Below are 16,853 nucleotides of genomic sequence, written 5' to 3'. Positions count from 1 at the left end.
GATAATGATGTAACTGTGCAGTGTGACATAAAACAAAAAATATTAACACAAAAGAAAGTACTAGTCTTACAATAGCAAAAAAGATAAAATACATCACGTGGTAAACTAATCACCTTGTAAATACACTGGAGTATCTTGTAGCCTTTTTCTGTGTTTGGTAATGAAAGTTTGAAATTCATCGTCAACTTAGAGATTTAGGGCAAAAATGTAATGACTGATGGAATGGTCAGAAAAAGGATGAGACAATTCAATATGGGAAAACAATGTTCATCATGAATCACGGAGTGGGTGGCTTCCTGTTGCCAATGATGGTTTGGTTGAAAAAGTGAATGAAAAAAACTGGACAAAACAAACTGTTCACATTAAAAATGCTTGGTGATGCGTTTCCAAAGTTTCAAAAACTGTTTTGCATGAGACTATCACGAATTGCTTAAATTTTTGCAGCTTGTGTTCCCACTGGGTTCCAAAAATGCTTACGGATGTCCACAAAATGAAGCAACTTGGCAATGCTTGGACATTTCTTACCTGATACGGTGATAAGGGGGATGAATTCTTATACAGAACTGTGACTATGTCACTCTCAAATCAAAACAACAGTCAAAGGAGTGGCAGCACTCACAATCCTCCAAAAAACATAAAGTCAAAACAATGCTGTCAGCACAAAAAATTATTCACTTTGTTCTGGGACAGACACAGCATGTTGTTTATTGAATTCCTTCCCAGTTGTGAAATCATCAATGTGGTACCATAGTGTGAAACACAGAGTGATTCAGCATGCAATTAATAAGAAAGGCACAGAATTTCCAGTCAAGCCATTGTATCACTTATTCAATAATTCGGTTGTGAGCAGTTTGCTCACTTGCCGACAGGCCTGATCTCGCACCTTCTCTATTACCCCTTGTTCTTGCACTTGAAGTGTGAATTTTGGAGGAAGGCATTTTGACAGTAATGCTAATGCAAAAACGTATTCAGCAGTGGCTATCTTTACTAATGGCATCTATCTATGAAGAAGGCATAGAAAAATTGGTTTCCTGCTATGACAAATGTCTGAACAGTGGTGGCAACTATGTGGAAAAATAGTTTTATGATGTCCCTCCCCCCCCCCCCCCCCCCCCCCCTCCCCAAATTGTACTTACTTTCCGGACATGCCTTGTACAATATATATCATTCTTCCATATCCCGCCAATCTGTCAGATGTCAGCCACTGATTAAGTCTGAAATAACACTATTCAACAAAAAGCCCACCGATATTTTGTGTCACTCTGTTAACAGATTCAAATTGACGCTCTTTGGCACAGCATACACCAGGAACTCTGTAATATCACATTACACAAAATTCTTACAGCTATTTACTGCAGTCACAAGTATTCCTATAGTGATCTAAAATGGTAACTACACTGTGTAACTACTAGACATTTGTGGAATATCCATCATGCTTTTCAGATGGTACCTTCATGATTCCACATGCAACAGAAATGACTGATGATTCTGTTTACCTATTCCTTTTACTATGCAAATTATAGATTGATTCTGTGTAGGTGAGACATGCACATGCAATGTAATTAAAAGTTTGCAGTTTTAAAATGGTAATGATTTGTGCAAATGTTGCAATTTGCTACTATTATAAATGTGCTAAGCACTTACACTACATCTTAGGTAATTCTGTGGTTTTTTTTGTGTATGTCCTAGAGAAATATAATTACAAAATTTTAATATAACTAACACCATAAACAGAGGTAATGCACTAAATTAAGATCTGGTTCTTTTATATAAGAAATGTTTCAGCTACTTCAACAGTGAGCCATGTTTTGTTAACATTTCACTCACTGACACTATAAAAAAAAAAAAAAAAAAAAAAAAAAAAAAAAAAAAAAAAAAAAAAAAATTGCTAAGAAAATAATTGAGCAATGCGTGAGAAAAATGTATGTGGTAATGGCTAGAACATTATTTCGCAATGTGAGTGATTTACTCGTTGCAGTGTACCTGCTTTATTGGCAATTTATGACAAGTTTAAAATTGAAAACACATTATGAAAAGGACAGTTGCTAGATGCTGAGTCACAGACAGGCATAAAAAAAGACAGACACAAATAAAGCTTTAGGCCATTGAGGACTGCAGTCGCACGTCTGAGTTGTGTTTGCATGTGACCACTATGTGGTGAGTAGCAACTTTCCTTTTTATAATACTGACCAAAAAAAGGATTACCATATAAAAACAAAATGCACAGACATGTGAAGGTCATGGTCTCAAGTGCTCATGAGCCAAGCTCTAACTATTTCTCAGAATTATTCACAAAATCCTACATCATAAAGTTTTCTCTTTTATCCATTAAAATATGTTTGTGAAAGCCTCCAGGAAAAATTAAACCACAAGTTTTCTTGTTGATTCTCAATTTGGTTTTGAAAAATGTTTAGTTAGAAGACAAGTAACTGTCATAACACAATTATTAGGCACAGATGTTAAGAGCAGAGGGCAAATTCAAGTGTGTTTTAGTACGTAAGACGAGGTATTTGACAGAGTAGAACCCAGTAACTGAACTGACATTCTTCAAGGCATTAACTAACATTTTTAAAACTCGTAAAATCTGTACTGAAACAAGAGAGCTCAGATAAAAGAAAATGATGCATCATACACTTACATCCAACAGCTGTGTTCCTGCTGTTCACGACTCATTCATAGCAAACACTTCAAAAAGAACTGACAGATATTAAACCTGGGGCACAATTTCATGGAGTTTGGATAAATAATATCCAGTATTAGGATGATACCATAATTATGGGAAGCTGTGTAAAATATCAATATCTCCTAAATTTTGTGGGTGAATAAGAATTAAATCGGGCCTCAGTATCAGTATGAGAACTGAGTTATTCACAAACGACACCATGTCTTTTAGTAGCTCATAGACACTCAGCTCAGCTCAGTTCATGGATCAGATACAGAGATGAATTATAACTTGCTCATACTAATGCAGATTTAAAATTAGATCTCCTAATCTGATTTATAAAATGCTATATCTGGATGGAACCAATATATAATACAGGAGGTCAAATACTGAAAGTTCTCATGTTGGTAACATTTTATATGTGGATTTTGTGACAAGACATACTGAAAAGAGCTCCAAGGTGGCTTATTTAGGTTTGATCGCATGAACGCTCATGTGCACATCGCTCTGACATTTGACAGGAGTCTGGTAAATGTGGCATCAAAGCATGGCAGCAGTGGCAGGACATCTGGAGTGATGTCACAAATGTTGTTAGTAGTTCACACAAAGACAGTCATCGGAATACACATTTGTGCTTAAGAAGCATAATTCACTAAACATACACCAGACCATGAAACACCAAATCATAAATGACACCATTTATTTGACATATAGATTGACGATGGAAATAAAGTATTTAATTAGTTAACAGGTGAAACAGTCATCAGTAACAACATATTGCTATATGAGTACTAACATCTATACTGAATAAGCCACAGAGAAGATCGACCTATAAAATGGAAGCACCTTGTCAAGGCGAATCATATGAACTACCAACATATTTCTTTATGCACTTAATTACTCAATAAGAAGAGTCTGAATTAAACAATTAAAGTCAGCGTAACTACTTTTACAAAACAGATACACAAACAGCATTGCAGTTTGTGTCGGAAAACGTAACCACACATTATGAAAAACATTTAGAGTGTAAGTTTTCAGTGTTAACTTCCCATTTTTGCATAATTAATTAGATTTTTGCATAGTTTTGTTCATAATGTAAATTTTACCAGAGTTACATGAATATGGATGACACCAGCAGAAACAGTAGCTCATTTCCTACAAGAATGCTGTGCTAGTTATGTGTGAATGTTCAAGACACAGTCCACCAAGAGTGATTATAGTTATAATTATTTGAAAATTGCCTTTCGTTTTAATTACAATTTCTGATAAACAATTCATCCAATCATTTATTATGGCACATCATTTTAATCAGCATCTCAGTGCACATCTTTTGGTGTACTCAGTTTTAAATCACACATAAGGATGAAATCTGTAATCAGACTCGCGAACAATCATACAAGTTGCTTGTCGCAATTAGGAGGAAACCTAGCTGTCATCTATAAAAGGGGGCATGCTGAAAGTGTCTGAATTTTGGGACTCAGAATTTGTGTGAGTGAGGGCACTTGCGATTTTCCGTGAACACTGAGTTGGGCCTTTAACACTAACACAATAGTGCATATCAGGCAGTTGGTTGGACTTGTGTTTTTTCATATGTGCACTTTGAATTATTTTGCAATTTTGAGTTTCTTTAAAATTTATAATTATCTTGAAACACTACATGGGGGCTGTAGTAACACTGACTTAAAATTTAGTGGAAATATTAAATTACTAACTACATTGTTGTGTAACATTATTTATTCATTATAACCACACATCCAACCAAATAAACTTTAATTTCTCGAATATATAATCAGTGGAAAATAATTTAAATATTTACTGAATGAAACAGACAGCAAAAGTGTGATCATGAACCCTGTGGCGTAGATAAGCCAAAGACTTTATTCAGTGACCCCACTGAAAATTCTAAATTATACTGTATTAAATAGTATACTATAACATCACAATCTACTGTCAATGTCTCAAAATCGTATGGACAGCACAAATGTAAAAGACATTTGTGCCAGTTACACGAAAATTCATAGGCGTTAAAAAAAAATCTTATTAGTATCATCCCACATTAAATCAAAAGTACCAGCTACTGCAGCCAATCATAAAAGGCAAAAATAAGACAAAGTTGTAGTGGCTAGAAAAAAATGCCATAGTGGTTGCAGTACATAAAGAAATGGACAGCATGGCAAACTGCTGAACAACATACATACACTGAAAATTTAAATTTAGATAACAGCAGTGAATCTCATGGGGGTAAAAAGTCAGAAAGTCAGTAGGTAAAGGTTTCACATCCCATATATGATGAGGTCATTGTAAATGGAGCAGATGTTCAGATAATAAAGGGACTGACAGGAAACTGCCCACCATCTTTCTCAAAGAAACCTTCTCACCATTTGCTCTAACTGGTTTAGGAAAACACACAGAAATTTCAAATCTGGATGACTGGACTCGGATTTGAACCTGATCCTCCTAAATGCACATCCAACAAACTATTGTGTCATCTCTCTCTTAAGATTTAAAAGGTGATATGATACAAAATATAGCAAGAGATTTGAACAACAGGAAAAAATGAACACTGTTTCACATCACACCTTAGGGGTGAGTGGTGCCAGCACTAAGAAAACTATACTGATATCAACCACAAATTTTGACATTAGTTGTAGTATACTAGCTGATAAAACACAGCTGCAAAAGATGAAGAGTGTAATTAATGAAGATATTAGCCAAGACTCAGCTACAGAGAAATGAGTTGAAATACGATAATTTGTAAATATCATTGTGGTTTTAAATGGGAAATAGCAAAAATTCTTAAAAACTCATTGCTTCTTGAACAAGAGAGGCTACTTTCAATTAAATATGAATATACTGTTTGGTGATTGGATCACATGGAAAAGGATAGAGAAATGGACATTAAGACCTTATCAGACAACATGGGGAGGATGAGTGACAGGGAGTTAAAAAATGTGGAAGTACTGGACAAGAGCACAGTTACTAGTTTAACAGCTAATGTGAGCAACTGTTTTTATGCTACATTCCCCCTCCAGATAAAAGTTTTTGTCACTGTCATTATATAGAAAAGACTATGCCATAATCATACAGTGGACCGTAATTACTGACTCCTTTGAGGCATGTAACAACCAGAAGTAAAAACACGTATGTACAGACATATACACCTTCCCCTCATGCATGCTAGTTTAGTCAGTTCTTACAAAGTTCTGTAGGCAGTTATTGCCTTAATACTAAAAATTATCTCCCTATGTTAGGCAATTATGCAGTGAGTGCCCGTCTTCTAAAGTGTTGCCAATAACAATCATCTGTCTGTACAAGCAGCCTCAGACAAGCAGACATACGTAACAGGCATGCTGGTGAGTGAGACAGGCATTCAGGCAAGTACTGAAGACTGATCTGCAGTGGCAGCTTCAGTTATCGTGCTCATAGAGGACAGTCACTTAGACAGGTCACCTAGATTGGGTGTCGAGAAGCTCTTGTCGCCCCCGACCCTCCGCCTGGCCTGTTGGAAATGTAGCAACGATGAAAGACCAAGTCCTTTACCAAAGGCGACGCCTTTCCTTGCGGCTACACCATCCATGGTGACAGAACTGAGGCTGAGGGGAACAGGTGCGGTAGCAGACCCACTGGTACCACAAGAACTTCCAATAGTAGCTCCAAGAGATCGCTGCCGTGGAAGGCTGCCATAGTGATCCACTTTGCGTCGGTAGTTTGCTGGTGGTGTCTGTAACGGGAAATCAAATCAGTTACTTAGAACCAATAACAAACTAATTAAAGCACTTTACTTGCTTACGTCAGACAGACAGTAAAGCATTCAGTTTCCTTTCACATTAATAGCTGAATACAGTAGCTTGAATTCATACTGCTGCTTTTTTCCATAATAGCTAACACTTTCCACCACTGATCACACACACACAGCCTTCTGTAGAGAGTCTTGGTACACAACAGTCAAGCTTCTATTGAATTAGTGTGCAATTGGCCCAGGAATAGGCCAATCTGTGACTTGTGTAAAGTCCTGTGGAGCGTCTTTCTCCTCCAAGCTTCCTGCTCCTTCTGTTACCACTCATTTCCTAGCTGTTGCATTTCCATGGGAACTACAAAAATGACTGTTCTCTGTGTAGAGGATTTCACAACCTACCCTATTCAATGTCAATATGCACTTGTTGGTTGATTTTGTCAGAGATCTATCTCCTAATGATGAATTTTCAAAAATGGCACTACAACAGATGACAAGTGGATCTGTTATCACCTAATAAAAAGACATCCGAATTCATCAGGAATTTCAAGGTGTCCTTGTTATAAGGCAAAAGATAGCCCCACCACAAAACAGCAGGACTCCTTTTAACTCCTGTAAGAAACACTATGATTTAAAAGGCACTTTCAAAGAGTTGTGGTAAGCACAATGACTAACAGTTAACCTTCAACATAAGCAAGTGCACAGTAATGAGCAGCACATGAAAATCCCTACTTTTTTTTAAGCATATCATCAGTGATAAATCACATGCATACAAAAGTATTCATTATTATCAGACAGAAAAACACACATGAATTTTATTACAGAACATGAAAAGACACATCACGAGTCATTGTAATAGTCCTGATAGGGCATAGTTTATCAGGGAATCCCAGCCTTTAATACTGCTCATTTGCCTGGGATATTATTGACTCACAAAACTGAAAATACAAAAATCGAAGAAAAGCCGTGCAGGTCATCAAGGTTTTGCCTCGCCTCACTGATATTTAACGATTAGTAACGGGAGACTTACCCTGACAGATGTAATCTGTCTTATGGAAAACTATTTTTCTAATTATGGGATCGTGTATTTCAAGAGTCCCGTGTGGAGTTGCTAGTCTCCCATCGGACACCTCCCCAGGTGGCGGATTGGGGAATGATCACCAGATATGGTGGACACTGGAGAAATAAAATACCCAGGGCGGACCGAAACTAGCAAAACAATGACTGCTGCCTTGCAATTGGGAGTTGGGTCTCCAAAGGTTAAGGGAAGAAAACCCTGATTAAAAATCACCCGTCCCCTGGTAGTGGTTGGACACAGGGTTGACAGCCTGCTCTGTAAAAAAAACAACTGTTGCAAAACTTCTACAAAGTAAAGTCAGACGGATGAAGGAAGACAGACCTGGCATGGAAAAGGACAAAGAGGATGGAATACAAGTAAATAAAGGAGGGAAAATTAGGAAGAAGAGAAATATAAGGCATAGATCAGATCTATATATTGGTACTTGGAATGTGACATCCCTATATCAACCAGGAGCATTGAAAGTAATTCTGGATCAAATAATGAGTCTGAAGCAAAGTATAATAGCTCTACAAGAAATTAGATGGACAGGGGGTGGAGTTTAAGAAAAGAAAGAGGTGAAGATATTCTATAGCTGCAGTGAAAGAAATCACCAGCTGGGGACAGGATTTGTTGTACAGCATCAATTAAAGCATTTCATAATAGGGTTTACACCAATTAGTCCAAGATTATCAACACTCTGGATAAAGGGGAAATTCTTTACCTACTCCATAATTAATGCCCATGCACCAACAGAAGAATCCGAAGAAGAAGAGAAAGAAGTATTCTATGAATCTTTGGAAAGAGTATATGATGAGTGCCCAGGGCATCATCTTAAAATAATAGCTGGAGACCTAAACGCTCAGGTGGGGAAAGAACAGATGTATCGACCAATAATTGGCCCCACAGCAAACACGCAACAAGTAATGATAACGGAACAAGGCTTATACTGTTTGCAGCATCTAGAAATATGGTAATAGGATCAACACTGTTCCCACATAAAGAAATTCATAAGGGAACATGGAACTCACTGGATGGAAACACAGTAAACCAGATCGACCATGTGTCGATAGATCTGAGACACAAATCGGACCTATTGGACGTGAGGAGTCTCAGAGGCCCAAACATAGATACAGATCATTTTCTGGTATGGACACGGGTGAGGGCAAGGATATCTAACACAGTGAAAGGAGACCAACCCAGGGCACAGAAATATAACATAACACCTCTAGAATCAGTGGAAGTAAGAGAACAGTATCAGGGGAAGATAACTCGGATTCTGGAAAACGCTGGAGAATATAACAATATTGAAGATCAGTGGGAAGCGATAAACACAACGGTGGAGACATCGGCAAGAGAAATACTTGGAATTGGGACAAGACAAGTAAGACCATCATGGTTTGATACTGAATGCGAAATAGTAACTGAAGAAAAGAACAAAGCATATAGAAGGACACTGCAATCACACTGTACGAGGAGGATAGTAAAAGAATACAAAGAAAAATGGAGGATTGAGAAGAAGACTCACCAAAGAAAAAAGAGAGAATGGATGAAAGCAAGTGTCAAGGAAATGGAGCTCATGAGAAGCAAAACTGAAATAAGAAAATTCTATAGAGAGGTGAATGCGGCACGGAAGCCTTTTGGTAGCAAAACAAGCTTAATAAAAGATGAGACAGGGAATATAATAAGTGAAGGGAAGGGAATATGCGAAACATGGCACAGGTATTTTGATAGTCTCCTCAACCCTAGAATAACTATACCAGAGAACCCAACAGACACCAATGGGGAAGAGGACCCAGACAGCAACACTACCCCACCAAATACAGAAGAAGTGAAAACTGCCCTGAAGAAATTGAAAAAAACAAGGCGGCCGGAAAAGATGGTATTCCAGCAGAACTGTTTAAACAAGGAGGCAGAGAGCTGGAACAAAGCCTTCTGAAAATGGTCACCAGAATATGGGAAGAGGATAAAATGCCCCAACAATGGAAAGAGGGTATCATATGTCCCGTATATGAGAAAGGAGATAAGATGGAGTGTGGCAATTACAGAGGGATCACACTACTTAATTTGGGATATAAAATACTCTCTAATATACTAATCGACAGAATACTCCCAACTATACAGAGGGAGACGGGGCCGTACCAATGCGGATTCCTTCCTCGGAAGTCAACCATAGATCAAATATTCGCCTTAAGACAAATCCTGGAAAAAAACAAATGAATTTGGAGTGGGCACGCATCACCTCTTTATAGATTTCAAAGCAGCTTATGATAGCATAAATAGAGAGCAGTTATATCAAGCTCTAGATGAACTGGGAATCTCTAGAAAGTTGGTAAGGCTGGTGAGAATGACAATGAGCGAAACACAAGGTAGTGTAAGAATAGGAGGAATTACGTCCAACACATCGAGTATTAATAATGGAGTGCGACAAGGGGGTGCATTGGCATGCCTTCTCTTTAATGCCGCCCCGGAGAAGGTGATGAGAAACGCAAACCTTCTGAACAGAGGAACGATCTTCTATAAATCGGTGCAGATACTGGCCTACGCAAATGACATAGATATAATAGCAAGAACCCAAAAAGCAATGGAAGAGACATTTACAGCTCATGAACAGGCCACTAGGAACATGTTGTTGTTGTTGTTGTTGTCTTCAGTCCTGAGACTGGTTTGATGCAGCTCTCCATGCTACTCTATCATGTGCAAGCTGCTTCATCTCCCAGTACCTACTGCAATCTACATCCTTCTGAATCTGCTTAGTGTATTCATTTCTTGGTCTCCCTCTACGATTTTTATCCTCCACTTTGCCCTCCAATACTAAATTGGTCATCCCTTGATGCCTAAGAACATGTCCTACCAACCGATCCCTTCTTCTGGTCAAGTTGTGCCACAAACTTCTCTTCTCCCCAATCCTGTTCAATACTTCCTCATTAGTTGTGTGATCTACCCATCTAATCTTCAGCATTCTTCTGTAGCACCACATTTCGAATGCTTCTATTCTCTTCTTGTCCAAACTATTTATCATCCATGTTTTGCTTCCATACATGGCTACACTCCATACAAATACTTTCAGAAACGACTTCCTGACACTTAAATCTATACTCGATGTTAACAAATTTCTCTTCTTCAGAAAAGCTTTCCTTGCCATTGCCAGCCTACATTTTATATCCTCTCTACTTCGACCATCATCAGTTATTTTGCTCCCCAAATGGCAAAACTCCTTTACTACTTTAAGTGTCTCATTTCCTAATCTAATTCCCTCAGCATCACCCGACTTAATTCGACTACATTCCATTATCCTCGTTTTGCTTTTGTTGATGTTCATCTTATATCCTCCTTCCAAGACACTGTCCATTCCATTCAACTGCTCTTCCAAGTCCTTTGCTGTCTCTGACAGAATTACAATGTCATCGGCGCGACCCTCAAAGATTTTATTTCTTCTCCGTGGATTTTAATACCTACTCCGAATTTTTCTTTTGTTTCCTTTACTGCTTGCTCAATATACAGATTGAATAACATCGGGGAGAGGCTACAACCCTGCCTTACTCCCTTCCCAACCACTGCTTCCCTTTCATGTCCCTCGACTCTTATAACTGCCATCTGGTTTCTGTACAAATTGTAAATAGCCTTTCGCTCCCTGTATTTTACCCATGCCACCTTTAAAATTTGAAAGAGAGTATTCCAGTCACCATTGTCAGAAGCTTTCCCTAAGTCTACAAATGCTAGAAACGTAGGTTTGCCTTTCCTTAATCTTTCTTCTAAGATAAGTCATAAGGTCAGTATTGCCTCACGTGTTTCAGTGTTTCTACGGAATCCAAACTGATCTTCCCCAAGGTTGGCTTCTACTAGTTTTTCCATTCGTCTGTAAAGAATTCGTGTTAGTATTTTGCAGCTGTAACTTATTAAACTGATAGTTCGGTAATTTTCACATCTGTCAACACCTGCTTTCTTTGGGATTGGAATTATTATATTCTTCTTGAAGTCTGAGGGTATTTCGCCTGTTTCATACATCTTGCTCACCAGAGGGTAGAGTTTTGTCATGACTGGCTCTCCCAAGGCCGTCAGTAGTTCCAATGGAATGTTGTCTACTATGGGGGCCTTGTTTCGACTCAGGTCTTTCAGTGCTCTGTCAAACTCTTCACGCAGTATCGTATCTCCCATTTCATCTTCATCTACATCCTCTTCCATTTCCATAATATTGTCCTCAAGCACATCGCCCTTGTATAGACCCTCTATATACTCCTTCCACCTTTCTGCTTTCCCTTCTTTGCTCAGAACTGGGTCTCCATCTGAGCTCTTGATATTCATACAAGTGGTTCTCTTTTCTCCAAATGTCTCTTTAATTTTCCTGTAGGCAGTATCTATCTTACCCCTAGTGATATAAGCCTCTACATCCTTACATTTGTCCTCTAGCCATCCCTGCTTAGCCATTAGGAACATGGGGTTAATTATTAATGAACAAAAAACAAAATATATGGCAGCTGGAAAAGCACATAGAGAAAATATGCCAAATGCAATAACAATGAGCAATTATACATTTGAGATAGTTGAACATTTCAAGTATCTGGACTCGACAGTAACACATCCAAATAATACCTCCTTTGAAATTAAGCAGAGATTAATACTGGCCAACAGAGCCTATTTTTCCCTAACAAGACTTCTATCCTCAAGGCTCCTGACTCGTACCACAAAATTAACTATGTATAAATCACTTATACGACCAGTGCTTACATATGCCTCTGAAGCCTGGACATTAACAACTAAAGATATTGAAAACTGGATGCATTTGAAAGAAAGGTACTTAGACGAATTATAGGCTCAATCTGTGAAAGAGGGAGAGGGAGGAGGAGATACAACCATGAGTTGTGTACAATATACAAAGACCAACCCATCAGAAGGATAGTGAAATCATCCAGACAGAGGTGGGCGGGACATGTGGCTCGCATGAATGATACAAAGTACCAAAAAGAATATTACAAGGAAAGCCAGGAGGGCAGAGAGGACGTGGTCGACCAAGAGCCAGATGGGAAGATGTAGTAATCTAAGATCTTAGGAAGATGGGCTATAGAAACTGGAGAGTATTGGCAAAGGACCAAGAGAGATGGAAGGAAATTGCAGAAGAGGCCAAGGCTCATCATGAGCTGTAGAGCCAAGAAAGAAGAAGAAGAAGAAGAGCATTTCAAGAGTACAAAGTATATATGGCAAGAACATCTCCCACCTGCATTCCATCATCATACTTTCTATACCTGCACTGTGAAAGCACCATTGTTGCGAAATTAAGAGACGTATGCTCCCATTTCTGGATCTTGCCACACAATTTAAATACGTAGACGAACACATCCTAGTGATATTAAATGGAATGAAAATGTCGTTTCCGTACCAGTAAAGGTAAATTTAAGGCAGATGTGTTGGGAGAATTCTTAGAAAGTGCATTTTATCTATTCAGGCAACTGTATACAAGACTCTAGCATGGCTTGCTCTGTACTGTTCTGCTGCTTGTTGCCCATATCAAGCCAGTCTGATACAAGATGTCAAGAAATTCAGAAACCGTTTTCTCCAATCATAATAGGTCAGAATAATCTATTAAAACTCTCAGAGAACTTCCATGGGGATCTCTGAAACCCTGTTGAGTGAATTTAGAAAAGTCGTGTATAAGGTGGATTTCAACAAAAAAAAGTTGTGAACATTTGTCAAAACAAAACAAGTAGTGAACATAAGTGAAGTATTAAATAATGTGTAGTCTCCCACATGGTCCTGCCTTTCATACTGTTGCTTTTGTTAGTATTGGGACTGGAATTTGTGAATGGTTGCTTGGGGCAAGTTTTAAAGATGTGTCATTTGGAGGGTAGGAATCTTGAGCTAGGGTTTGACAAGTGTGTTGGAGGGGTAAAGAGGGTGGTACATACCATAGTACTACAGGTGGCTATGGACAGCATATGAAGAACAAATAATCTCATTTCACGATCTGGCTACAGAAATTCAAACACAGTTCATTTATTTTTCAATTTTAATTTCTGTCTTATGCTATGAGTAGTTATTTACTTTTTTTACTCAATAATTCAAAAGTTAACATATATCACTTACTATATTCAGCTAGCTTCTTAGACCACTCAGAAAGCTTCATCTTACCTCCAATACAGTAACCATTTCATAAGAGGATTGCATTTATAACAAACTGTCAAACAACGAGAATTCAGCATCCAGCCAATTCATCAAAAAAAGTTGTAATTTGGCAAGAAAAAATAAAAGGTTTACTGCAGGTCTGTGTGATACTGAAGGGTCCAGGTGATAGGGAAAATGTAGATCATTCCTGTTTTCAATTGGGGTTTTGGAATCTAAATACAGGCTGACGAAACATGTTTAATGCTATGTATTACGGCTGTTTTGGAGACCAAAAATCGATAAACATGGACTCTGCAAACGGTGATCTTGTGCCATCCAGTTTTCTCTTTCTGTGATATCCAAAAGGCAGTACACAGTGATTCAACTGTGATTCTCAGGTTGTACCCCTTGACTTTTATTTGATACAGCTCCGGGGTGTCACTTAGTAAGGTGTCTGAGGGACAAGGGTGACAACTACCTTTTGCATACCAGAATTGTAATAGGGTTAAAAACTTCCAAGCACAGCAAGTAATTCTTAACAGGGAGAAATTCTCTCAGATGAAAGAAGCTCTGAGCACAACACAAGTGAGAGTTATAAGACCATTACATTCACAATATACTTAAATGACCCAGTGAATAAAGTTGGAAGCCTCAGGAGGTAGTTTGTGAATGCCACAGTTGTATATTGGGAAGTCACAGTGTCAGAAAATTATAGTGAAATGCAAGAAGACATGCAGAGAATCAACAGTTGGTGGCGGGGTGGGCTGTCACCTTCAACATAAACAGATATAATTTATAGCATTTACAGATGCATAAAGACACATTATTGCCTGATTAAATGACTGGCAAACAATCACTGTAAACAGTTAAGATCCTAAATATGTAAGAATACAGTATTACTCATAAGTACGTACGGGGTTTCAGAAGACGACTGCCTGAAAACAGCAAGACATATGGTAAACAGATGCATCAGTCGATAGAACATCTCCCCAAATTTTTAACTCACATTACAGGTGCTGAATATGGGCGCCTTTTATGATGTGGCAAATGTTAATATGTGTGTGAAATATGTGCACATGTGCAACAACAGCAGCCCCCTTTTCAAATCTTTTGATCTGATTGCCTGTCTGCAGGCCCAAACTAATTTGATGCATGTGGGGTGGATGATTTGTCTGCATATTCTGACATGTTTCATTACTAGTGACGCCCTCTGCAACTACGCCATTGTGTGATTGCAAATGGGAACTTGGAAGGGCACTCTATCCACTGGTATTTGTCATTTTTCTGTACATCTTGTGGTTTTTATGCTTTAATTTTCTGGTACCCCAAACATACTTATGAGTATTTCTTTCTCCAGGGTGACCACAAGTGGAGTCACTGCATTAAACTGTAGATAAATCAGGTACCGAGCTGAGATTTGTTGAAAGATTTCTAAGGAAATATACTTCATCCATCAGACAAGTAGCTTACAAAGCTTTTGTAACAGAGATACTCAACTACAGTGGTAGAAGCTACAAGGGAAGGTTTTGCAACACAAGGACATTTATTATTAGAATTCTGAGAGTCTTCTTTCCAAGAAGGGTCTAACAACATATTGCTTCCTCCCATTTATATCTATATATCAAAAAATGCCCTTAAAGGTTAAATCAGAGATATTCAAGCCCACAGAGAAGCATAACTACAGTAATCGTTTCATTCACCATTTATTACTGGAAGGGAAAACTAGAGGAATCATAGCGGTACGTGAAACATCTTCACGTACATGTGCAATAAGGGTTCAGAGCTGGAAAGTCAACTCAGACGACAAATTTTGCTTTCTTAAATGAAGTAGCAAAAGCAGTGGATGATACGCAACATGTATCTGGGATATTTCTGGATCTAAATACAGCCTTTCATGTTATTGATTATGGCATTCTCTTGCGTAAATTAATTATGGAATTAGAGGCCAGTCTGAAAGGTGGCCCCAGTTGTGCCTTAGTAATCACCATCAGATTACAGAAATAAAACACAAAGATAGTGAAACACAAAAAATTTCTAGTTTTTACAGTGACAAGGGGAAAATCAAGTATGGAGTCCCACAAGGGTTAGTTCTGGGACCTGTTCTGTTTCTGCTGTATATAAATGACTTGTCTAGTAAAATACATGATGGGGAAAATCTACACGAGGCAGCAATATCAGTTACGCATATCTTAATGCACTGGTTCAGGACCAAAAGCTAATCACAATTTCTGAAAAAACTATGGCAGTTAACTTCCACACCACGCAAAACCACCGTCCTGCAAATCCTGTTTTCACAATCGAAGGAAAAAATGTGTCAAGATCGGTCATACAAAATTTGTAGGCTTGCATGTTCAGGCAGATCTGAAGTGGGAGGTGCACCTAAAAAATTTAAATATGAGTCTGAATTCCCCCCCCCCCCCCATCCGTACCGTAGGTGCAACCACAATGGAGGGGTATCTGTTAAGAGGCCAGACAAACGTCTGGTTCCTGAAGAGGGGCAGCAGCCTTTTCAGTAGTTGCAAGGGCAATAGTCTGGATGATTGACTGATCTGGCCTTGTAACACTAACCAAAACGGCCTTGCTGTGCTGGTACTGCGAACGGCTGAAAGCAAGGGGAAACTACAGCCGTAATTTTTCCACAGGGCATGCAGCTTTACTGTATGGTTAAATGATGATGGCGTCCTCTTGGGTAAAATATTCCGGAGGTAAAATAGTCCAGCATTCGGATTTCCGGGCGGGGACTACTCAGGAGGATGTCGTTATCAAGAGAAAGAAAACTGGCGTTCTACGGATCGGAGCGTGGAATGTCAGATCCCTTAATCGGGCAGGTAGGTTAGAAAATTTAAAAAGGGAAATGGATAGGTTAGTTAGATATAGTGGGAATTAGTGAAGTTCGGTGGCAGGAGGAACAAGACTTCTGGTCAGGTGACTACAGGCTTATAAACACAAAATCAAATAGGGGTAATGCAGGAGTAGGTTTAATAATGAATAGGATAATAGGAATGCAGGTAAGCTACTACAAAAAGCATAGTGAATGCATTATTGTGGCCAAGAGAGATACGAAGCCCATGCCTACTACAGTAGTACAAATTTAGATGCCAACTAGCTCTGCAGATGACGAAGAAATTGAAGAAATGTATGATAAAATAAAAGAAATTATTCAGATTGTGAAGAGAGATGAAAATTTAATAGTCATGGGTGACTGGAATTTGGCAGTAGGAAAAGGGAGAGAAGGAAACACAGTAGGTGAATATGGATTGGGGCTAAGAAATGAAAGACGAAACCGCCTTGTAGAATTTTGC

The 16,853-nt window shown here is 38.6% G+C and overlaps 1 protein-coding gene across 13 annotated transcripts in view; it reads right to left on the bottom strand.

Annotated features, from left to right (window-relative positions):
* The window catches only part of LOC126473647 (liprin-beta-1), a 955,354-nt gene that overhangs the window by 101,727 nt on the left and 836,774 nt on the right, over positions 1-16,853 (bottom strand). For 12 of the 13 annotated variants that reach the window (XM_050100860.1, XM_050100862.1, XM_050100857.1 and 9 more), the window contains one exon: positions 6,113-6,383. In XM_050100860.1, the coding sequence (XP_049956817.1) occupies positions 6,113-6,383 (271 nt within the window). The remainder of the gene's footprint in view (positions 1-6,112; positions 6,384-16,853) is intronic. The other variant, XM_050100851.1, reaches the window with a different exon arrangement.

This window comes from Schistocerca serialis, chromosome 4, assembly GCF_023864345.2.
Source record: "Schistocerca serialis cubense isolate TAMUIC-IGC-003099 chromosome 4, iqSchSeri2.2, whole genome shotgun sequence".
NCBI lineage: Eukaryota > Metazoa > Arthropoda > Insecta > Orthoptera > Acrididae > Schistocerca > Schistocerca serialis.
Note: the sequence above shows the minus strand (reverse complement) of the source record. Positions and strands in the feature narration are given on the sequence as shown.